General features: G+C 43.7%; 1 protein-coding gene across 6 annotated transcripts in view; it reads left to right on the top strand.

Annotated features, from left to right (window-relative positions):
* Positions 1–17392, top strand: part of LOC129868339 (arginine--tRNA ligase, cytoplasmic-like) — a 44525-nt gene that overhangs the window by 21288 nt on the left and 5845 nt on the right. For 5 of the 6 annotated variants that reach the window (XM_055942233.1, XM_055942235.1, XM_055942234.1 and 2 more), the window contains 8 exons: positions 19–139; positions 377–506; positions 1215–1319; positions 2254–2432; positions 2970–3079; positions 3870–3975; positions 4897–5069; positions 8044–8291. In XM_055942233.1, the coding sequence (XP_055798208.1) occupies positions 19–139; positions 377–506; positions 1215–1319; positions 2254–2432; positions 2970–3079; positions 3870–3975; positions 4897–5069; positions 8044–8291 (1172 nt within the window). The remainder of the gene's footprint in view (positions 1–18; positions 140–376; positions 507–1214; positions 1320–2253; positions 2433–2969; positions 3080–3869; positions 3976–4896; positions 5070–8043; positions 8292–17392) is intronic. The other variant, XM_055942236.1, reaches the window with a different exon arrangement.

Here is a 17392-nt window from a genome sequence, read left to right as displayed (position 1 = left end):
TTGTGTTGTGTTCCCTAGGCTGAATCACGTGGGGGACTGGGGCACCCAGTTTGGCATGCTTATCGCTCACCTGCAGGACAAGTTCCCAAACTACCTGACCGTGTCCCCTCCCATTGGAGATCTGCAGGCATTCTACAAAGTGAGTCCACCCAAAAAATTGAATAAAATTGACCACTACAGATGAAGGTGGTGGGTTTATAAAAACTTAAAGGGCATGACATCAGAAATGGCATGTCCTTTCCTCTGGGCAAATGTTGAGTTGTGTAGACTGTCCTAGGCATACACTACGTACTGTTCCTCACTAACTGTCATCAAATATGTTACCTATTGTCTCCCCTGATGATATGAGTGATTCCTCCCTGTCTGTCTGTGCCAGGAGTCTAAGAAGCGTTTTGACGAGGAGGAGGACTTTAAGAAGAGGGCCTACCAGTGTGTGGTCAAGCTGCAGAACAAAGACCCAGCCTTCATCAAAGGATGGAACCTCATCTGTGACGTTTCCAGGAATGGTGGGTGCGAGGAATGGATAGATGAAGGGGTGATGAAAGTAAGAAATTATAGTAAAGGCTACGTTTTGTTCAAGGGTTAGTTAGACCTAATGCCAATTACTGTGAAGAGTCGAAAGTAACTAGAGTCCTAAAGACAACATTATCAGAAGTAAATTCACAAAAATATAGGCCTAGTACAGTAGTTCAGCTTTTAATGATAGGTCACAATCAGACAGACAGATGAAGTTGTGGCGTTTGCCATATTAGAGTTATTGACATCGTCAAAATGGGGGGTTCACATGGGGTGATGAGTTTTCATGGTGACTGCTCTATTGTCAGTTCGGTTTCATTGGTGTGTGTGTGTGTGTGTGAGAACGCGTGTGTGGGCGTGTATGATAAGGGCATGGCAGGCCTGAGGTGTCACAGTGCTCCATATTGTGTGATCTCTGGGAGGATTTAAAGCTTGATGTGGCAGACGGGGAGAGCGGGATGAATGAAGGGAGAGAAACTCAATGCCTTCATTAGCCAGCAGTCTTGTCCCCACTGAGACCCAGCTGAGGAAGGGCATTTGGGTTGCTCCATCCTTTTCTTTCTCCTTCATTTCCTCAACGCGTGACTTTACTTTCTCGTGTCTCATCCAAAGACATACGATGTAGTTGGTGTTGATTTCCCCCTAGTGTTGCTACTGAACTCCAACACAGATCCAACTCTTGTCTTTTTGTCTCGTAGAATTGCAGAAGGTCTACAACTGTCTGGACATCCAGATCATCGAGAGAGGAGAGTCCTTCTATCAGGAGAAAATGATCGCCGTGGTCAAAGAGTTTGAGGCCAAAGGTCATAAAGTTTAAATCAAGCAAAACAAAGATAGCTTTACGTTGTCATTCAGTTGATATTAATGTTGTTCATATTAAGATTGTACTCTTCACCTCAGGTGGGTTGCTGTACTGCAGGGATTCCGAGCCAAGGGGGCACAACCCCCATAGGGGGAGACAACTTTTCGTGGGGGGGGGTATGGGACCTTTCTTGGTTTGAGGGGTAAAAAAAGTAAATAAGATTCAGTTGTTTATACCGATCTAAAACAGCACATACATCCGCAAAGCTTTAGGCTAGAAACAAGGTAAAATGCCAGAGGAAGATGCAGCCCTGATGCACATAGGAATATCTTTGGATTGTTTCTCTGACATTCAGAAGTTGAGCTATGACCTTCTAAAGTTGAGGAGTCAAAGAAATGTGACTTTGCTTGGGAAGTCTCATATAATGTCTGACTCTGTCGCTATCAATTGATCTATTCACTTTCTGTATTTAAAAAAAGAAACATTTTACCTTTATTTAACTAGGCAAGTCATAACAAATTCTTATTTGCAATGACGGCCTACCCCGGCCAAACCTGGACGACGCTGGGCCAATTGTGAGCTGCCCTATGGGACTCCCAATCACGGCCGGATGTGATACAACCTGGATTCGAACCAAGGACTCTAGTGACGCCTCTTGCACTGAGATGAGGTGCCTTAGACCGCTGCTCCTCTTGGGAGCCCTAAAAGAAAATATGTATAGCCTACCTAAAATATATCCTGAGTTTTGCTAAACTATGTAGAATTGCAGGAAATTAGCTTCAAAGCAAAACATTTCTAGGTCCCTCAAATTAAACTGGGGAAAAAGGTTGGGAACTCCTGCTGTGTACTGTACAGTGTTTGCTGTAGTGTGTACGTGTCCAGAAGGGGGCACTGTTGACTCAACAATTATTTTTTCTCTCTTTCTCCCTCTCCAGGCCTGGTGGAGATGGACGAGGGACGTAAGATAGTGTTTGCCCCGGGCCAACAGATCCCCCTGACGGTGGTGAAGTCTGACGGGGGCTACACATACGACACTTCAGACCTGGCCGCCCTGCGCCAGCGGCTCTTTGACGAGAAGGCAGACATCATCATCTACGTGACGGACAGCGGCCAGGTGAGGAGGGGGTTGAGGGAGGGAGAGTGCCAATATTATTGCCTGAGTGCTAGTCTGTTTTTTTGCTGTCATGCCAAACATGTTTGGCTTTTACAATGACAGCATTGGAGTTGGCAAGAGTACAAACAGATCTGAGACCAGGCTAGCTCTGTTGTGCCTCTGAGGTCCTCGCTGTGTGACGCCACCGGTGTCACCTGCTGAAAAGGGTCACTCAGGGTCAGTTGTCTGTGTCTTGGTTTCTCTGAGCCGGAGCCGGAGAAGTAAGATACTGTCAGTGACAGGCATGAGTAGAGGACTCCAGAGTACTGCCCTCTCACTGCAGTTCAACACCACAATGATTGGCTTGTCTGTGTGTTCACTCTCATTTTTTGGCTGTAAAATGTTCTACTGGAGTGGATCGTACATGTGAAGTCATTAGGTTCATTTGCAATGTTTTGCAACCATCCTTATTAGCCTGTCAAACTCGGTCTAAACATTTAACTGGTGCCCAATTCATGACTGTAGTTAATTATGCGTATGTTTTTTTTTTCACTACAGGGCACCCACTTCCAGGTGGTGTTTGCAGCGGCTCAGATGATTGGCTGGTACGACCCCAAGGTGACACGAGTGGAGCATGCTGGCTTTGGAGTGGTGCTGGGAGAGGATAAGTGAGTGTCTACAAATTACAGAATTTCTTTTCAGGGTCGTATTCATTAGCGCACAAAAACAAACAAAAGTTTACAGAAAACTAAAATGAGTGCTTCTTATTGGACAAGTCAAATGAGCCCTTCCTGTTTTAGTACGTTTTCTTCCATTTGGTGTCTAATGAACGTGCTCCAGATTCACATACGCCAACAATCACGTAATGGCAACAGACACATGCCTAATTAAGCATTCATAGCGCTGTATACTGTATTGGGCCATTCAAGAGACCACCGATCCACCTGCTGCGTGAGCCTATCAGCATATTGAATTAGCACTCTTAGGTTTTATTTGTCCATTCATTTGCTCTATTGGCCCATTGGTCACACATGATCTAGTTGTGTGTATGACTACTAGGAGTCTAATTACCGAGCAGACAATATCACCCAGTGCATTAATAAAGCATCAAACACAGTCAGAATGGGTTGTGTTGGTCGTAAGAGGCTGGAGGGGTGGTGAGAGGAGCAAGCTAAGTGGTGGTTTGTGGTTAGAGCCTGGTACTCCACTGTTGGGCTGAGAGGGAGCTGAAGCCCTGTTCAAATACTGTTCACTCAGTCAAATACTGGAAAGTGGAATAGCACACATCGTTTCTCATAATAATTAATTGAACATGATTTTACTCATTGAACATGATTGGATAGAGCGATGTAAGACCACCACTTTTTTCACAGATCCAGTTATGTTGGATTAATGGTGAAGGATTGGAAGAGTTCCTGAAGTGTTGAGTGAGTATTGTCCTTCCGTCTGTCTCTTCAGGAAGAAGTTTAAGACTCGGTCTGGGGACACGGTGAGGCTGATGGACCTGCTGGACGAAGGCCTGAAGAGGTCCATGGACAAACTCAAGGAGAAAGACAGAGACAAGGTGAGATAGATGCTGCCTGCGTTTCCATCAATACTGTGTAGCCATTTGTTTCATCCTAGTACCCTCCTGATTCTACTAGTCAACTCTTCTTCAAGGCCTTAATAATCAAAATAAATCCTGCAGGACACACACACATTGTGAGTAGAGTGTAAACACATCATTACTACAGCCTGAACGATGTCTCTATCTAGTCTTTATGTTCCAAAGGCAGAAACGCACGCTGCTTCCACCTGGCATAGCTGTCTGCCTACGTGCCAACTGCAGCCGCCTCTTCTTTTCTTTCAGTCTATGACGCAAGAGGAGGTCTTCTGAATCAGGGTTTCGCTAAGCCTATAATTGTCAAGGATATCGAAAGTTACACATGCTGCATTAAATTATGCAGAAAAGTAAGTAGGCGTATAATCGTCCTGCTCCCTGGGGCGTAATCAATTTAGCAAATGCTGGCGGATGGAGCCAATTCAGATCTATTCTGAGATCTTTGTTTTGTTAGTGCAGTAAGCGTACCCCCGCCCATGCCCTATGTAGTTGGCATCAGTGGCACCACGGGGCAGGCCACCTTCTCGTCCCAACCTAATTTAAATACACCTGCCCGCACTGCACAAAACACACTAATGCACATAAACCCTATACACACACTTACTAAAGAACATAATCCACACACATCCCCACTCTCTCTAGGTGTGAGCCTGTCCATACCTAAGAGGGTATTGGACTCGACGTGGATGTTGGAAGAATTAGACTGTGTCCAGTGGGGAATGTGGGGTTTAAGGCATGAATGACAGGTCAGACTCATAGCAGTACAGTACTTCAACCTGTCCCAGATGCGTTGTGACACACAGAAACAAGTTGTGATCTGTGTCAGATGCCCAGTGGATTGAACACATGCCTGATTGCCTGGAACTCTGATCATGTCTAACTCAGGTGCTGAGCACAGAGGAGCTGACCAAGGCCCAGCACTCGGTGGCGTTCGGCTGCATCAAGTACGCCGACCTGTCTCACAACCGCATCAACGACTACGTGTTCTCCTTCGACAAGATGCTGGATGACCGGGGCAACACGGCCGCCTACCTGCTCTACGCCTTCACCCGCATCAGGTGATCCTTCGCTGGGCCGTTGGGAGCGACAACCAGCCCCTCCCTTTGTTTTCTCTCCCCTCCCCTGAATGTACTATGGGCTCAGTGGCATTGCGCCCAGTCTGTCTCCATTGATCTGCACACAGAGAAGGAGGGGAAAGAGGCGTTTCGCCCAGGATGGTCGATGGTAACACACTGAGTCAATAAAGCACTCACAGGTGGCGGCAGACCCACACTTGGGGGGGACTGGGGTTATACACGTACACACTAGGGGAGTACTTGTTCACCGAACTCTTGGTTCGGTACGTATTGTGGTTTTGGAGTCACGGTTCAGTTTTCGGTACAGTGGGAAAATTAAATGCCAACAGTTACTGTAGTTAATTAAGTTAAAAAAATTATAGACCCGTTCTGAAAGGACCCGAGCACAACAAGACCCGTTTCGTATTGACCTGGTTCGATCCAGACCCGGTCTGATCTGATCCCAGTAAGGGAAGCAGTAGAAAAGTCAATTTGTAAGTTACTTTATTAACCAGAGCTGATAAAGCGCGAGGGAGGGAGCGGTGCCGCTCTAGCAGGCAGAGGGGCCTTGCGGTGTGTGTACTGTGAGCGAGTGACACGGGCAAGGAGGGCTGGAGAGACGGCAACCAACCAAGCCGATTCGCACTAGTAGACTAATTTCTAGCTTGTCGTAGCGAGATTATTTATCATCCATTATGATTACGACTGCAGCAAACCTAGAGAAGCTAGTTAACTAAACTAGCTAGGCTATTTGAGGGTACATGCGGTTTCTCCCTGCCCTACAGTTACAAATAACAACACCACCACCTCCATTCAGATTATTAACTGGCAGCCTACCTGTTAGCTCTTGGTCTTTGTAGCATGTCATATTTAACCTTTAATTACATAATTTTTTTACTTTTTACTGTTTTTATTTCTTACCTTTTGTTCACCTAATACCTCTTTTGCACTGTTGGTTAGAGCCTGTAAGTAAGCATTTCACTGTCAGGTCTACACCTGTTGTAGTCGGCGCACGTGACAAAAAACTTTGATTTGATTTGCCACACATGGCAGTTCTATGACTGTAGTGCTGCTCTGATGATTTGCGATTGACCGACAACAACAAGCTACAGACATGCAGCATCATCCTTTTTTCTCTCTCAGAATCAGCTGCGAAGGGCTGCTTGAATTCAGAGCAGAGACTAAGTTGTTGTCTTTGCGTTTCCATCTTGCTCCGGTGGTAGGAATACTGGCGTAAATATGCCAACATGATTGAGGTGTTGGCAGCTGCATATGCTATTCTCGTTGAGCAGTGGCGAAATACTGTTAACGTTTTGTCCACAACTCTGTCAATCGCCGTTGTAATCTACTGGGAAGCCAAAATGTTCATCAACTGGAGATTTAAACGAGGATGGAAGATCCCCCAATCCTGGTTTATCCACTCCACCACTCCCCATTTTACAGAACTACACAGAACAAAAATATAAATGCAGCATGTAAAGTGTTGGTCCCACATTTCATGAGCTGACATAAAAGATTCCAGACAGTTTCCATCTAGACAAAAAGCTTATTTCTCTAACATAGTGTGCATTTCTCCTTTGACAAGATAATCCATCCACCTGACAGGTGTGGCATATCAATAAGCTAATTAAACAGCATGATCATTACACAGGTGCACCTTATGCTGGTGACCATAAAAGGCGCCACTAAAATGTGCAATTTTGTCTCACAACAGTGCCACAGATGTTTGACGTTTTGAGGGAGCATGCAATTGGCATGCTGACTGCAGGAATGTACACCAGAGCTGTTGCCAGAGAATTGAATGATCATTTCTCAACCATAAGTCGCCTCCAACGTCGTTTTACAGAATTTGGCAGGACGTCCAATTGCCCTCACAACCACAGACCACGTGTATTGCGTCGTATGGGCGAGCGGTTTGCGGATGTCAACATTGTGAACAGCGTGCTCCATGGTGACGGTGGGGTTATGGTATGGGCAGACATAAGCTACGGACAACAAACTCAATTGCATTTTATCGATGGCAATTTGAATTCACAAAAATACCGTGACGAGATACTGAGGCCCATTGTTTTTTTGTTTAAAAAAAAAATAAAGTTATCTGTGACCAATAATCATATCTGTATTCCCAGTCATCTGAAAATCATAGTTTAGGGCCTAAATACACTTATTTCAATTAACTGATTTCCTCATATTAACTGTAACTCAGTAAAATCTATGAAATTGTTGCATGTTGCATTTATATTTTTGTTCAGTATATTTCCCCGCTGCGCCTCACAAAAGGATAGTTTGAAATGTGCCAGTTAAGATATACATTTTTATTACAACGTGCGCATAGGCTGTAGTTGTTTTTATCAGAATAGCATACAATGTTTTTTCAGATCGGTAAGTAAGCATTTCAAATAGTCCACACGAAGCATGTGAGAAATAGAAGTTGATTTGATTTACTCAAGGCGATGGCATACAACACACCGTAGGCTTAAGCCTATAGGCCTAGTGTATATTTTTTATGTATTCATTCAGGTTCACAGAGAGGACTGAACCGAGGTTCCCGTACCGAAAGGTTCGGTACGTGTACTGTTGTTACACCCCTAGTGATTTTTATTTATGTATTTATTATTTTGCTTGATTGAGCATTGTTTGAAACCCCAGGATGCTGCTCATCTTGTAAATCTGTGGTTGTAGATGGCTAATTAGATAACACAAAGGCATTGTTCTGGGATCATTTGATTATACAGATATAGTCTCTTTTGATAGCCATTGATGCTCCAACAGAGCTGAGCTGTCTGGACCAGCAGCATCACCTATTATCTTGTCCATTGTGGTTCCACCTAACAAGTGTTGTTATTATCATGTATTTATATGATAACTGCATAGGCAGGCTATCACAATATACAGTATGCACGTTGTCTGACATTAATATCCTACTAATATCCTACTCAACTTAATATCCCTTCCCCTCCTGTATCTATATCTGAAGGTCCATAGCCCGGCTGGCTAACATCGACGAGGTGGCGCTCCGTAAAGCAGCAGAGACCACGGATGTGCTCCTGCAGCACGACAAGGAGTGGAAGCTGGGCAAGTGTCTCATCCGCTTCCCTGAGATCCTGCAGAAGATCCTGGATGACCTCCTGCTCCACACGCTGTGTGACTACCTGTACGAGCTGGCCACCACCTTCACAGAATTCTACGACAGCTGCTACTGCATCGAGAAGGACCGCCAGACCGGTAGGGAAGAGACCCTGGGGTGGTAGAGAATGAATGTTGTCCATCTTTCTATCAGTCTATTTGTCTGTCTCAATTCATCTATTCATCCATCCATCCAATGATCCATACTAAATGCTGGTTCTATATCTTTGCTGGTTCTAAATCTGAGATATTTCTTGGCTTTGCCAGTTGGTAATTGCTTTCATGCACTGCCCCAGACTTCTGCTATTCTCATATAATCCTAAATAGCCCACCGAGAGGGACAAACACCAGTCAGAGGGGTGGCGTCAGAGAGCAAGCATCGTTGTTAACCGATCCACTAGCATCTGTTAGCATTTACCCTACTGTGGGCCACATCGCTAATGCTAAGTCCTATTACCCAGGGTTTAGTAGATAAAAGTGTATTAGTTTAACATGCTGCTCTCAAGTTAGCGCCCAGGCTAGCCCTCCTCGCCACCAAACTGTGTGAATTCTAGGCCACATTAGCCAAAGCATCACATTAAGTGCTTAAAGTGTATTATAGAACTATACAATTCCGAATTGATCTATGATTTCCCATAACTGTTCTAAATGATCCCAGACAGCCGCTGTAATTACTATTTACAGTAGTATTTTACCCTTTACCTTGTACCCATATCCCGGTTGAAAATGGCAGATTTGAGCACTGATACGCGCCTAAATTGGAGTGCAGTGGCTGTACAGTAACATTATATAAATGATGTCATAGCTCAGGGTCTCCGCTTCACAGCTCTGTATGGGTTTTGACTGACAGCCGTTCTGAACTTGAGCACTGCATGCAACAAGAAGTTGCCCCCATCCTCCCGCTAATTGGGAAACTTTAGCATATTGTTTGTCTGAGTGAGGGAAATGCTGTACATTAAGAGGACTCCAAATGTGCACTTCACATCTCCATATCATAAAACTCATGTCATATACAGTGTCAGTGTTCATGATCACTATGTTTGATGTACAGTTACAAGATGACATGGTGTCATACCTTAGGCTCATTTTGTTCAGAACAACCCATGTTTGTCAATTCTGAAGAAAATTCACAGCGGAAACACGCACCTGAATGCACTCATGACTAGGGTTGCAAAGGAAGGGTATATTATTGGAAACTTTCAAAGTTGACCAGTAATCTTCCAGAAATGATGTATCTTTCAAGGATTTAGTGGCCTTTTGGGGCACTTCAAATTACCACAGGTGTCTGTTATTATCACATGTAAAATAATCAAATAAAAGTATTTTAATATAGAATGACATAGCTTTAAACCTGATCCTAAATATAAACATTCAACTTAGTGAATACCATTTTGTTTATTTTGAGGGTTTCAGCATGACAATTCCATATACATTTGTATACTTATTTTACTATGTCAATATGTAAACTATATATATACGCACGCACGCACGCACGCACGCACGCACGCACGCACGCACGCACGCACGCACGTACAGTACCAGTCAAAAGTTTGTACACACCTACTCATTCCAGGGTTTTTCTTTATTTGTACTAGAATAATAGTGAAGACAACTATGAAATAACACATGGAGTCATGTAGTAACCAATTATTTTATTTTTTTACAAATTAAAATATATTTGAAATTCTTCAAGGTAGCCACCATTTGCCTTGATGACAGCTTTGCACACGCTTGGCATTCTCTCAACCAGCTTCATGAGGATACCTGGAAGGCATTTCAATTTACAGGTGTGCCTTGTTAAAATTGAATTTGTGGAATTTCTTTTTCTTAATGCGTTTCAGCCAATGAGTTGTGTTTTGATTTCCCTTACTCCCAGTGGGAGGGGAAATCATCACGCTACAGCATAAAATGACATTCTGGATTATGCTGTGCTTCCAACTTTGTGGCAACAGTTTGGGGAAAGCCCTTTCCTGTTTCAAATGACAATGCCCCCGTGCCCAAAAACTAGGTCCGTACAGAAAAGGATTGTCTCGATCGGTATGGAAGAACTTGACTGGCCTACACAGAGCCCTGACCTTAATCCCATCGAACACCTTTGGGATGAATTGGAACGCCAGCTGCAAGCCAGGCCTAATTGGCCAACATAATTGTCCGACCTCACTAATGCTCTTGTGGCTGAATGGAAGTCCCAGCAGCAATGTTCCAACATCTTGTGGAAAGCCTTCCCAGAAGAGTGGAGGCTGTTATAGCAGCAAAGGGGGGATCAACTCCATAAGAATGCCCATCATTTTGGAATGAGATGTTAGATGATCAGGTGTCCACATACTGTTGGTCATGTACAGTCATGGCCAAAAGTTGAGAGTGACACAAATATTAATTTTCACAAAGTCTGCTGCCTCAGTGTCTTTAGATATTTGTCAGATGTTACTATGGAATACTGAAGTATAATTACAAGCATTTCATAAGTGTCAATGGCTTTTGACAATTACATTAAGTTGATGCAAAGAGTCAATATTTGTAGAGTTGACCCTTCTTTTTCAAGACCTCTGCAATCTGCCCTGGCATGCTGTCAATTAACTTCTGGGCCACATCCTAACGGATGGCAGCCTATTCTTGCATGATCAATGCTTGGAGTTTGTCAGAATTTGTGGCTTTTTGTTTGTCCACCCGCCTCTTGAGGATTGACCACAAGTTCTCAATGGGATTAAGGTCTGGGGAGTTTCCTACCCGTGGACCCAAAACATCGATGTTTTGTTCCTTGAGCCACTTAGTTATCACTTTTGCCTTATGGCAAGGTGCTCCATCATGCTGGAAAAGGCATTGTTCGTCACCAAACTGTTCCTGGATGGTTGGGAGAAGTTGCTCTCGGAGGATACGTTGGTACCATTCCTTATTCATGGATGTGTTCTTAGGCAAAATTGTGAGTGAGCCCACTCCCTTGGCTGAGAAGCAACCCCACACATGAATGGTCTCAGGATGCTTTACTTGTGGCATGACACAGGACTGATGGTAGCGCTCACCTTGTCTTTTCCGGACAAGCTTTTTTCCGGATGCCCCAAACAATCGGAAAGGGGATTCATCAGAGAAAATTACTTTACCCCAGTCCTCAGCAGTCCAATCCCTGTACCTTTTGCAGAATATCATTCTGTCCCTGATGTTTTTCCTGGAGAGAAGTGGCTTCTTTGCTGCCCTTCTCGACACCAGGCCATCCTCCAAAAGTATTCGCCTCACTGTGTGTGCAGCTGCACTCACACCTGCCTGCTGCCATTCCTGAGCAAGTTCTGTACTGGTGGTGCCCCGATCCCGCAGCTGAATCAACTTTAGGAGACGGTGCTGGCGCTTGCTGAACTTTCTTGGATGCCCTGAAGTCTTCTTCACAACAATTGAACCGCTCTCCTTGAAGTTCTTGATTTAGTTTAGATCCGATAAATGGTTGATTTAGTTGCAATCTTACTGCCACAATATCCTTGCCTGTGAAGCTCTTTTTGTGCAAAGCAATGATGACGGCACGTGTTTCCTTGCAGCTAACCATGGTTGACAGAGGAAGAACAATGATTCCAAGCACTGCCCTCCTTTTGAAGCTTCCAGTCTGCTATTCGAACTCAATCAGCATGACAGAGTGATCTCCAGCCTTGTCCTCGTCAACACTCACACCCATGTTAACGAGAGAATCACTGACATGATGTCAGCTGGTCCTTTTGTGGCAGGGCTGAAATGTAGTGGAAATGTTTTTGGGGGATTCAGTTCACTTGCATGGCAAAGAGGGACTTTGCAATTAATTGCAATTCATCTGATCACTCTTAAAACATTCTGGAGTATATGCAAATTGCCATCATACAAACTGAGGCAGCAGTCTTTGTGAAAATTTATATTTGTGTCATTCTCAACTTTTGGCCACGACTAGTATATTTGTTGTCAAACTGGTGGCAGTTGTGAAAAGTTAATAGTTGGAAGAGTTGTAGAGTTAATTGAACATAATTACACTGATGATTTCATGCTTTTTTTCATTAATTCTGCAATTTTCTCTTGAACCATATGGTCTAGAACAGGGATGGGCAATTGGTGGTCTCAGTCGGGGTCTCAACTTACTGTTGCAAGTTAGAATAGGATAATACACATGGTGCAGTTTTTCTCAGTCACTGATAGTCACTCTGTTAGCCCATGTCAGCTAAAATGTTTAAGATTGGTCAATTTGTCTAGTGGCCAGCTATCTAAACGTATTAATCATGGTCGAATTACCGGCTGGGGTGCCTCCATTGATTTTCTTATTCTGTCACATTCTCCCTATGGAAAAATGTGACATTTGCATGAAATTTGTAGAACTTTGTTAAATCTTCTCTCTGCCCCATGGCAAAATGTGTAGAATTGCAGCAAACTTCCTTTAAAACAGCAACAGATTTTCAGATTTTTATGGCCCCCAACCCCATCAAATTGGACACAGCTATAATAAATGAATAATATATAAGAATACACTTTTTTAAGTTATTGAAGTATAAATTACCAAAGTTACGATAGATTGCCGTAGATTTTCTTTTAATTACCAAAATTAGTGAATATTCCAGTAACGTTGGTAAATTACTAGTAGCTTTGCAACCCAATTCATGACTCCTTTCTATTCGCACCAAAATTACAATCTATTTAATTGAATTGCTTTGTGAAAACACTAATTTCATATTTTATAACTTAGCTAGTCATCTAGGCAATAGAACAAGCTTTCAAATTATGCCAACCTGACCCAGATTGCGAAAAAAAATTGGCAGTTTTGGGATTGCGTAAACAACAATCGTAATTATGATTGCAGGGTTGTGTTCCAAACAAAGTGTGCTTGCTCTAGTTCCTCAGAGGCACAGCTTGGAGAGCTAAAAATAAAAAGGCACCTTATAGTTGACTCATTGACTCATAAAAGCGCATTGAAATTACTTATGAACTGTGTACACTTTATAGTGTTGTGTATGGCCACTTCGAGACACCAGTTAGTCATTTCACTCAAACCCTTGTCATTTTTTTTGTCTTAATGTATGTTGCAGCTACTCCACATTTTACAGGAATATTCTTATGTTACTGAATATATCCAGAGTATTTTCACATTTTTGGGCCAGCAAAAAGTACAGTAAATGTAAAATGCACAAAATCAAAAGTGATGTTTGGATTCAGTCTTGTCAGGTGAACTGTTGTGTTCTCAATTTTGGTTGAATAATTTGCCCATAATATCCGAACTCAAATCACATTGTATTTGTCACATTTGCCGAATACAACAGGTGTCGACCTTACAGTGAAATGCTTTCTTACAAGCTCTTAAATTAACCAACAATGCAGTTTTAAGAAAATAGTAGATAATAAACTGTTCCCTTTTTACTTTTTTATTTATTTATTTATTTAACCTTTATTTAACCAGGTAGGCAAATTGAGAACACGTTCTCATTTACAATTGCGACCTGGCCAAGATAAAGCAAAGCAGTTCGACACATACAACAACACATAGTTACACATGGAGTATAACAAACATACAGTCAATAATACAGTGAAAAATAAGTCTATATACAATGTGAGGTGAGATAAGGGAGGTGAAGGCAAATAAAATATATTAATAAATAAAAATATAAAAAAGGCCATGGTGGCGAAGTAAATACAATATAGCAAGTAAAAAAAGACTGGAATGGTTGGTTTGCAGTGGAAGAAGGTGCAAAGTAGAGATAGAAATAATGGGGTGCAAAGGAGCAAAATAAATAAATACAGTAGGTAAAGAGGTAGTTGTTTGGGCTAAATTATAGATGGGCTATGTACAGGTGCAGTAATCTATGAGCTGCTCTGACAGCTGGTGCTTAAAGCTAGTGAGGGAGATAAGTGTTTCCAGTTTCAGAGATTTTTGTAGTTCGTTCCAGTCATTGGCAGCAGAGAACTGGAAAGAGAGGCGGCCAAAGGAAGAATTGGTTTTGGGGGTGACCAGAGAGATATATATACCTGCTGGAGCGCGTGCTACAGGTAGGTGCTGCTATGGTGACCAGCGAGCTGAGATAAGGGGGGACTTTACCTAGCAGGGTTTTGTAGATGACCTGGAGCCAGTGGGTTTGGCGACGAGTATGAAGCGAGGGCCAGCCAACGAGAGCGTACAGGTCGCAGTGGTGGGTAGTATATGGGGCTTTGGTGACAACCTATGGCACTGTGATAGACTGCATCCAATTTATTGAGTAGGGTTTTGGAGGCTATTTTGTAAATGACATCACCGAAGTCGAGGATTGGTAGGATGGTCAGTTTTACAAGGGTATGTTTGGCAGCATGAGTGAAGGATGCTTTGTTGCGGAATAGGAAGCCGATTCTAGATTTAACTTTGGATTGGAGATGTTTGATGTGAGTCTGGAAGGAGAGTTTACAGTCTAACCAGACACCTAGGTATTTGTAGTTGTCCACATATTCTAAGTCAGAGCCGTCCAGAGTAGTGATGTTGGACAGGCGGGCAGGTGCAGGCAGCGATCGGTTGAAGAGCATGCATTTAGTTTTACTTGTATTTAAGAGCAATTGGAGGCCACGGAAGGAGAGTTGTATGGCATTGAAGCTCGCCTGGAGGGTTGTTAACAGTGTCAAAAGAAGGGCCAGAAGTATACAGAATAGTGTCGTCTGCGTAGAGGTGGATCAGAGACTCACCAGCAGCAAGAGCGACATCATTGATGTATACAGAGAAGAGAGTCGGTCCAAGAATTGAACCCTGTGGCACCCCCATAGAGACTGCCAGAGGTCCGGACAACAGACCCTCCGATTTGACACACTGAACTCGATCAGAGAAGTAGTTGGTGAACCAGGCGAGGCAATCATTAGAGAAACCAAGGCTGTCTAGTCTGCCGATGAGGATGTGGTGATTGACAGAGTCAAAAGCCTTGGCCAGGTCAATGAATATGGCTGCACAGTACTGTTTCCTATCGATAGCGGTTAAGATATCGTTTATGACCTTGAGCGTGGCTGAGGTGCACCCATGACCAGCTCTGAAATCAGATTGCATAGCGGAGAAGGTATGGTGGGATTCGAAATGGTCGGTAATCTGTTTGTTGACTTGGCTTTCGAAGACCTTAGAAAGGCAGGGTAGGATAGATATAGGTCTGTAGCTGTTTGGGTCAAGAGTGTCCCCCCCTTTGAAGAGGGGGATAACCGCAGCTGCTTTCCAATCTTTGGGAATCTCAGACAACACGAAAGAGAGGTTGAAAAGGCTGGTAATAGGGGTGGCAACAATTTCAGCAGATAGTTTTAGAAAGAAAGGGTCCAGATTATCTAGCCCGGCTGATTTGTAAGGGTCCAGATTTTGCAGCTCTTTCAGAACATCAGCTGACTGTATTTGGGAGAAAGAGAAATGGGGAAGGCGTGGGCGAGTAGCAGAGGGGAGGGCAGTGCTGTTGACCGGGGTAGGGGTAGCCAGGTGGAAAGCATGGCCAGCCGTAGAAAAATGCTTGTTGAAATTCTCAATTATAGTGGATTTGTCGGTAGTGACAGTGTTTCCTATCTTCAGTGGAGTTGGAAGCTGGGTGGAGGTGTTCTTATTCTCCATGGACTTTACAGTGTCCCAGAACTTTTTTGAGTTTGTGTTGCAGGAAGCAAATTTCTGCTTGAAAAAGCTAGCCTTGGCTTTTCTAACTGCCTGTGTATACTGGTTTATACTGGTTTCTAGCTTCCCTGAAAAGTTGCATATCACGGGGGCTGTTCGATGCTAATGCAGAACGCCATAGGATGTTTTTCTGTTGGTTAAGGGCAGTCAGGTCAGGAGAGAACCAAGGGCTATATCTGTTCCTGGTTCTAAATTTCTTGAATGGGGCATGCTTATTCAAGATGGTGAGGAAGGCATTTAAAAAAAAATATCCAGGCATCCTCTACTGACGGGATGAGATCAATATCCTTCCAGGATACCTCGGCCAGGTCGATTAGAAAGGCCTGCTCGCTGAAGTGTTTCAGGGAGCGTTTGACAGTGATGAGTGGAGGTCGTTTGATCGCTGACCCATTACGGATACAGGCAATGAGGCAGTGATCGCTGAGATCTTGGTTGAAAACAGCAGAGGTGTATTTGGAGGGCAAGTTGGTTAGGATGATATCTATGAGGGTACCCGTGTTTACGGAATTGGGGTGGTACCTGGTAGGTTCATTGATAATTTGTGTGAGATTGAGGGCATCAAGCTTAGATTGTAGGATGGCTGGGGTGTTAAGCATGTTCCAATTTAGGTCGCCTAGCAGCACAAGCTCTGAAGATAGATGGGGGGCAATCAGTTCACATATGGTGTCCAGAGCACAGCTGGGGGCAGAGGGTGGTCTATAGCAGGCGGCAACAGTGAGAGACTTGTTTTTAGAGAGGTGGATTTTTAAAAGTAGAAGTTCAAATTGTTTGGGAACAGACCTGGATAGTAAAACAGAACTCTGCAGGCAATCCTTGCAGTAGATTGCAACACCGCCCCCTTTGGCCGTTCTATCTTGTCTGAAAATCTTGTAGTTAGGGATGAAAATGTCAGAATTTTTGGTGGTCTTTCTAAGCCACGATTCAGACACGGCTAAAACATCTGGGTTGGCACAGTGTGCTAAAGCAGTGAACAAAACAAACTTAGGGAGGAGGCTTCTAATGTTAACATGCATGAAACCAAGGCTATTACGGTTACAGAAGTCATCAAAAGAGAGCGCCTGGGGAATAGGAGTGGAGCTAGGTACTGCAGGGCCTGGATTCACCTCTACATCACCTGAGGAACAGAGGAGGAGGAGGATAAGGGTACGGCTAAAAGCTATGAGAATTGGTCGTCTAGAACAGAGAGTAAAAGGACGTTTCTGGGGGCGATAAAATAGCTTCAAGGAATAATGTACAGACAAAGGTATGGTAGGATGTGAATACAGTGGAGGTAAACCTAGGTAATGAGTGATGATGAGAGAGATATTGTCTCTAGAAACATCATTGAAACCAGATGATGTCATCGCATATGTGGGTGGTGGAACTGAAAGGTTGGATATATAGTGAGCAGGGCTAGAGGCTCTACAGTGAAATAAGCCAATAAACACTAACCAGAACAGCAATGGACAAGGCATATTTACATTAACCTTTCACGAGCCTCTACCCCGGGTCCGGGAGCACCCCCCCCCCCCCCCCCCCCCCCCACACTGATTAGCATCGCTAGCATAGCGTCACAATTAAACAGTAGCATCTAAATATCATTAAATCACATGTCCAAGACACCTAATGA

The sequence above is a fragment of the Salvelinus fontinalis genome, chromosome 13, assembly GCF_029448725.1.
Source record: "Salvelinus fontinalis isolate EN_2023a chromosome 13, ASM2944872v1, whole genome shotgun sequence".
Classification (NCBI taxonomy): domain Eukaryota; kingdom Metazoa; phylum Chordata; class Actinopteri; order Salmoniformes; family Salmonidae; genus Salvelinus; species Salvelinus fontinalis.
The sequence above is the reverse complement of the archived record's forward strand: the minus strand, read 5'-3'. Positions and strand labels throughout refer to the sequence as shown.